This window comes from Coffea eugenioides, chromosome 10 (assembly GCF_003713205.1).
Source record: "Coffea eugenioides isolate CCC68of chromosome 10, Ceug_1.0, whole genome shotgun sequence".
Classification (NCBI taxonomy): Eukaryota; Viridiplantae; Streptophyta; class Magnoliopsida; order Gentianales; family Rubiaceae; genus Coffea; species Coffea eugenioides.
In genome coordinates this window covers 6,384,815-6,392,324 of record NC_040044.1, presented here as the reverse complement: position 1 = coordinate 6,392,324, position 7,510 = coordinate 6,384,815, and the positions used below count along the sequence as shown (strand labels likewise).

At 34.8% G+C, this 7,510-nt stretch overlaps 1 protein-coding gene across 1 annotated transcript; it reads left to right on the top strand.

Moving 5' to 3' along the window:
• The first annotated feature begins 2,752 nt into the window (after positions 1-2,752).
• LOC113750875 (7-deoxyloganetin glucosyltransferase-like) lies at positions 2,753-4,794 on the top strand. Its single transcript, XM_027294813.1, has 2 exons — positions 2,753-3,448; positions 3,637-4,794. Exons 1-2 carry the CDS (start codon positions 2,929-2,931, stop codon positions 4,560-4,562), a joined length of 1,446 nt encoding a protein of 481 aa, XP_027150614.1. The 5' UTR covers positions 2,753-2,928; the 3' UTR covers positions 4,563-4,794.
• Positions 4,795-7,510: the final 2,716 nt, after the last annotated feature.

The following is a 7,510-nucleotide window of genomic DNA, read 5'->3' as shown; positions in this document are numbered from 1 at the left end:
GTTCAATGGCTGCGCCACTTTCTGCTAAAAAATTATTATTGTGTGTGTCAATCAGATAAACGGTGCAAGAAAATGTAACAGAAAAAGTTATTATAGAGGATACTTTGACATTGATTTGATACTTTTTTACTGTTACGACATCTCAAGTTGCATAATTATCTAAAAGAAAGTGAAAGAAACATGGGTTTTGTATGATAATCGAAATAAGAAATAGATTTGAAATCATAAGATCCAACTATTGTATGAATTAACACGTTATAGGAGAAACTGTCAAAAGCGTGAGCGAAGATAGAGGCATAGAGCTAGTATTTCTGCAATTATGTGTCGAGCTGGGCAATCGTTCTAGAATGTGATAGAGATGGACAAAATACTCAATTTGTTCACGAGTAGAACACCATTATATAAATTTAATCGGGTAATGTAGAACGCTATTATATTCAATTTGGATACAAGGGTTTCTAAATTTAACTTAGGTAAGATATGTTATGAAAAGGTATTTTGTAAAGAAATGTATTTTATTTAGAGGTGGACTTTCAATACAAAGAAGGAGTACAAGGACTTGGAGGAAAAGACATGCTATTGCTAGTTTTTCTTACTTAAGTGCTGATGGATTGAAGTTCTACTTACATACCAATCCACCACCTCTAATTTCTTCTTGTCACCACAAGTTTTACTTTGATGTTAGCACATAAAAACTGCAGCAACGGATATTTGGTACATATAAAAATATGTGGGAGAAAAGAAGTTTTTATCAATCACACAAACATCAATTGTCTAATGTCTTTACAAAATTTTACAGATATTAAGACTCTCGCTAGTTTTTCATAATTTTCCTCTCACTCTTCTCTACTGAAAATAATATTAAAACATCCTATATATAGCACATGAGACTTGATAATTTGGAGACTACTTAGACAAGAAACTATCAAATAAATCCTCCATAACTTAAACATGTAAACTACTAAAACTAGACTATACTTGAATTTCTAATTTAAAAATAGGAAACAACAAATTGCTGATACGGGTGTACATACTAATCGGTTATGCTGTAGTAAAATAAGTCTGAACCTCAAAAAACCGAAACAAAAAATGATAAAAAGGTGCAAATCCAAGACTAACATTAAACTCAGCTCACCACCCCCCAAAAAAAAGAGAGTAGAATATTCGTGCTTTCAGGCCTTAGGTCTCACCTCGACCTCACTCTTTGAGATTCGTACTTAACTCACAAATATATTGGAATTTTGGACCTAATCCTAGTTTGACTGAAACTCACAATTAATAAATAATACAATTATGCTTCTTGATATCATATATTATAAAATAATGTATAAGTTATAATTTGTGTAAACATTGTAATATGTAATTATTGAACTATATACATTAATACACAATATACGCAAATGAGATATTAAAAAAAAAGTATTTGAGCCATTGATTTGGGGCTACGGACAATTGTTATAATTTAATACAAACCATATCCCTGGAACAAATAAATAATATTTATGGATTAATCTTATTTACATTAATGATGTATATATTAGCAGCTTTAGATACATGATGCATAATTTCAATTTAAATTTGAATTCTAAATTTTTAACATGTTTTTTTTAATCTTTTTTTTTAAGTAGGAGATTTTAATCTAGGATTTTCTACTTAGAATCCTTCCTCTTTACCACCCAATTCAACAGCAACGGATCCGTTGCGCAATCCATCCCCCTTTCCCCAAATTTATAACCTGTTGCATATATTTAGATCCGCTAATGTATATTCTATCCTCACATAAAAGAAATGTCAAATATTTAACAACTCCCTATAATGATAATAATTATAAGATATTGTCTAAACCACACATTTTCAAATTTTGCATTGCTGGCTAAGTGAGGGCCATATGTCGTTTGGGCTACAACCATTTGTGCCCGTCCTATTCATGCTAAGCACAACCACCCAATAAAACTTGTTTTGAGAGGTGTGGTGCCAATTTGCCATCCAATAAGAGAAGAATGAGGAGGCATGGTGAAGATACAAGTACTTAATTATGGGCCTGTATTGGACACTGGTTAAGGTATTCATATTTTGAAAAATTAATATTAATTCAAAAAATATATGTAAATGCAAGATAGGTAATAAATGTTAGTGTATGAATTCATTAGGTGTGATCTATGTATTCTAATAAGTGCCTATTGGGTATCTATTAGAAAAACCCATTAACTATTGGTTACAAAAGTTTATTGCGTGTTAACTCCAGGAATTAATGAGTTTAATTTTGCTTATCTCCTCTTAATTTAATTTTTAAAAAATCAGACATATGTAGCTTTCAGAGGCCAGAAATGCCTTGTAGTAAAGAATTTCCAGTATTTTATTTTTGTTTATTTATTTTAGGGACAAAGTGTCATTTTAGCATTAATTCTGGAATTTGAGGTAACCCTCTGGCGGTGGTAACCACTCGAGCAATGAGCTCTCTTTTTCCCACAATAACTACGGAAGCATTTGGCTCAAGAAATTCAGCTTCTGCTATATATTTCTTACAAACTTTTGCTATCGCCTTCACGAAAGATTTCTCCAGTAGACCAAGAAATGAAGAACTTCCAGCATTTTTTTAACTTTATTTTTGGACAGATAATTGAGGAGAAATCACAGCATCGACGTTTGAAAGATGTAAAATTTGCTTTAAAAATTTGGCAGAACCTACCATGTACGGAAGATCATTCTTGAGGATTACTTTTTTTTTTTTACTCTCCAGTATCACCCAATCCAACCCTCCCACTCGATGAAACATTAACTTACAAGTTGTGGAATAGATCGGCCCTTTCTATATATTGGCACTGCCTCTTCATTGGTTGTTTTAACTTTACCATCAACCCAATTCCCAACTAGTGGCTGCTGTGCAATAACGTACAATTTGTCCACTCAAATCCCCCGGCAAGAAGAATGGGTTCCATTGCTCGACCGGAGAAGAAGCCTCATGCCGTCTGCATACCATTTCCAGCTCAAGGCCACATAAAACCCATGCTAAAGCTAGCCAAGCTCCTCCACCAAAAGGGTTTTCATATCACCTTTGTCAACACAGAATTCAACCACAGGCGCTTGCTTAAATCTAGAGGTCCTGATGCCCTCAATGGGTTGCCTGATTTCCAATTTAAAGCCATTCCTGACGGACTTCCCCCTTCTGATGTCGATGCTACCCAAGATATTCTAAGCCTTTGTGAATCTATTGATAGAAATTGCTTAGGTCCCTTCAGGGAGCTACTTGCTGAACTCAACGATACCTCTTCCTCAGAAGTGGCCCCGGTTTCTTGCATAGTTTCCGATGGAGCAACGACCTTCACTCTAGTAGCTGCTCAAGAACTTGGCATCCCTGAAGTTCTTCTTTGGACCTCCAGCGCACCTTCCTACTTGGCGTTTTTCCAGTTTGACAAGTTTATCGAAAAGGGTATCATACCACTCAAAGGTACGACTATTTTTTGATGAAAAATGTTAGTTCAAAATTTTTCGTGGTCATTTCTCTTCTTCTTTCATATATTTTTGGAAACTTTTTCTTAAAAAAGAAAATAGCTTGAACATTTAATGCCTCTTCCTAAATGGATGCCCTTGTATGATTCTGATGATACTTGGTGTCATGCATCTTTTGCATTGCAGATGCTAGTTATTTGACAAATGGATATCTAGATACTGTTCTAGATTGGATTCCAGGATTAGAGGGTATACGCTTGAAGGATCTTCCAAGCTTATTACGAACCACAAATCCCGATGATTTCATGGTGAAATTCGCCATGCAAGAAACTAAGAGAGCTAGAAAGGCTTCTGCCATCATTATAAACACCTTTCAACAACTGGAACATGATGTATTAGATGCACTTTCATCTCATCTTCCTCCAATTTACACCATTGGACCACTACACTTGCTAGAGAATCATATGCATGATAAGTCTTTAACAGATCTTCAATCAAATCTCTGGAAGGAAGAGCCAGAATGTCTTGAATGGCTTGACTTGAAAGATCCAAACTCTGTGGTTTATGTCAACTTTGGAAGCATTGCTGTTATGACACCCGAGCAATTAGTCGAATTTGCTTGGGGACTTGCTAATAGCAAACAAAACTTTTTGTGGATTTTAAGGCCAGATCTTGTCTCAGGCAATTCAGCTATTCTGCCAAGTGAGTTTCTTGAAGAAACCAAAGAAAGAAGCATGTTTGCAGGCTGGTGCCCTCAAGAGAAAGTTCTCAGCCATCCTGCTGTTGGAGGATTCTTAACTCATAGTGGGTGGAATTCCACAATCGAAAGTATTAGTTATGGGGTGCCTATGATCTGCTGGCCATTTTTTGCTGACCAACAAACTAATTGCTGGTTTTGCTGCACTAAATGGGGTATTGGAATGGAGATAGACAATAATGTCAAGAGGAATGAGGTTGAAGGCCTTGTTAGCGAGTTAATGGCTGGAGAGAAAGGTAAGGAAATGAAGAAAAAGGCCATGGACTGGAAAAAATTGGCAGAAACGGCCGTGACAGATTCTAACTTGAATCTTGAGAATTTGATTCATCAAGTGCTTCTCAATCCAAGTATTTGATACATCAAGAACCGTGAATTTATAGAGTTGTTGTTGGGCTCATTGAATTTGAGATTTGTTTAGAGATTTTCTTTTTAATTACTCATACATGCATGGTTCGTTTTCAAAAATGCTTCTTGAGTTCTTTATTTCTTGTTTAATTTTTCCCATTGCTGATCCGTTGTTTGCTGCAATATTTCTATCATATTCGTAACTGGTTGATGAATGTACTTCGGCATTTATATTTCCTAAACGTAGTTTGGACAAATTTACATACATGACTTGAGCTTCACTTGCTACAAAGGTCGATTTTCTGAGAGAAAATGGCCCCATCTCATTGACCAGAGTTCGAAGGTGCAAAGGCAATTTGATGTGTGTTCATAGTATTTAAGAATTTACTTTGACCACTAAATGTATTTAAGAATTTACTTTTGGGCTCCTATTAACCAGTGGTTAACCAGATTTGGTATTATTAGAAACATGCGTGTGGTTTTACTTGAATAAATGTGGAACATACGCCCATGTGCAGATGAGCTTCTATTTATTATGTGCGTTCTACAAAACCCTTTACCTTGAGTACGTTAAGGCGCGTTAAGAACGTTGTCAGAAACTTCACGCCTTTGCCTTGAGTGCAAAAATCCTCCGAACAGGAAGTACCTGCTCAAGAGAATGTAAAATTTGTACATACCCACTCAGGAGAATGGGGGCTGAATGGGCAACTGTTATAATTTAATACAAATTATATCTTTGGAACAAAAATATAATATTTATGGATTAATCTTATTTAAATTGATAATGTATACATTAGCTGCTTTAAATGCATGATACATAATCTCAATTTATTTGAATACCAAATTTTTAATATGTTGCACGTATTTAGACCCGCTAATATATATATTTTTCAACGTAGAAGAGACTTGTCGAATATTTAACAACTCCTTACAATGATGATAATAATTACTCCCTCTGTCCCATTTGGATAATCTTAGTTTTTCTTTCACACAATTTAAGAAAAAATAGTTAATTTTGTTAAAACAAATTTAGATTACTATCTTTCTAAAATACCCTTATATTAAATAGAGTACAACTTTACATTAATTATTCATAGAAACTTGAATTGATGGTTTATGGGAACTTGAATTGATGGTTAAGAAAGAATCAATTCTCATTTTATATTATTTCACATTAAATCTAAATGTATTAATTGAGGTATATTAACAAGCTAAATTAAAATAAGATAGTTTATACTAATAACAATCTATATTAAATAAGGGTATTTTAAAAAATTAAAAAATAACTATATTCTTCAATTAAAAAGTAGATTATAATTTGAGACAAATTAAAAAAAAAAACAGGACTTTCATATAGTGGGACGGAGGAAGTGTAAGATAAAGTCCAAGTGAGGGCCAGCTACAACCGTCTTATGTCCAACCGCTAATATATTATGTCATTTGAGATTTACCAAATATCTAACAACTCCCTACAATTATTATTTTCAAAATTTGCATTGCTGGCCAAGTGAGGGCCATATGTCGTTTGGGCGACAACCGTCTATGTCCATCCTATTCATAAAGATAAAGAAAGCACAGCCAGCCAAAAAAAGAAAAAAAGGACTTGTTTCGAGAGGTATGGTGCCAATTTGCCATCCAAGAAGAGAAGAATGGGGAGGCAAGGTGGAGAAACAAATAATTAATCTTTGAGCACACGAGTTACGGTCTTCCATGGACTAGTTGATGGCGCCAAATAATCAAGCAGTGATCTCAATTCTTCATCCACTCCTCCATCAAGAGCACTCAACGGTTCAAGATATTTGACCATAGCTACTCTTAACTTATTTCTGCCATAAGACTCAAAAACTTCCGGTATAACAAAATCAATCTCATTAACAGAAATCATAGAGTAAGAGTTAAGAAAATGCGGGTTAGGGAATGGAGGTGGTGTCACCACATTTGATGATTCTTCATTGGATTTTTTCACTTGAATGGATTGAATGGGTTGCGGTTGGGGTTCCATTTCTTCCTTTTCGGCTTCTCTTTCAACTGCATCTGTAGATTTCTCATTTTGACATTCTTGCATCTCCTCATCACTAGTCAAGCAAATTGCACTCTCGTTTTCTTCTAGATCAACAATGGTTTTCGAGGGCAATTCTTCCATTTGAGAAGCCAATCGATTTATTCTGGTTGTCAATAGACATAGTTGATCTGCCAGATTACTCATTGCATCCTTCATCATCTCATTCATCATTTGTGTCTCCTGTTGGAATTGGTATGTATTAGTAGCTATTGATTCAACTATTTCTTCAAGAGACATACCTGATATAGATGACGATTCTTGAGACTCATACTGCTGAAAATTTCATTGGTCCCGTTGTATAATTATAATAGGAGTTATCCCACCATCCTTGATCATACCCGTTTGGATTAGGGTTATACCACGTTTGAGACCAGGGTGAAAAATCTTCATAATTATTGAGTGGGACACTCAGATTATCTTGATATTTGGGGCACATACCAGTTGAATGATCCCTGACATAACAAATTTTACAGGTTGCAGCAGCCATTCTTTCTCTAATAGAGTTTAGTGCCTCTGAATATGCAAACTTAGCAAAAAAAGAAGCCTCATTGCCTTCCCTGGAAACAAAATCCAGTCTATCACCAAAATACGGAGTGTTAGAAGCCATAAACTATATTAAAAAAGTAAGAGAAAAATAAATTAAAAAAAATGAACTCAAAAAGAAACAAATTAATCTGGCACCAGTCCCCGGCAACGGTGTTAAAAATTGACATGTGTGCAATAATAATAAATAAAACCTAACTACCACTTAAAGCAGTCAATAATCAATTCGAGTATTGGAGCAGGGACTCTAGGTGTGCAATGGGTTACTTGATTCACCCTATTCTCGAAGAGTTTGCTTAATCCGATATACTTGAATTAATTATTTAACTGAATTCACTAGCTAGTAGACAGTG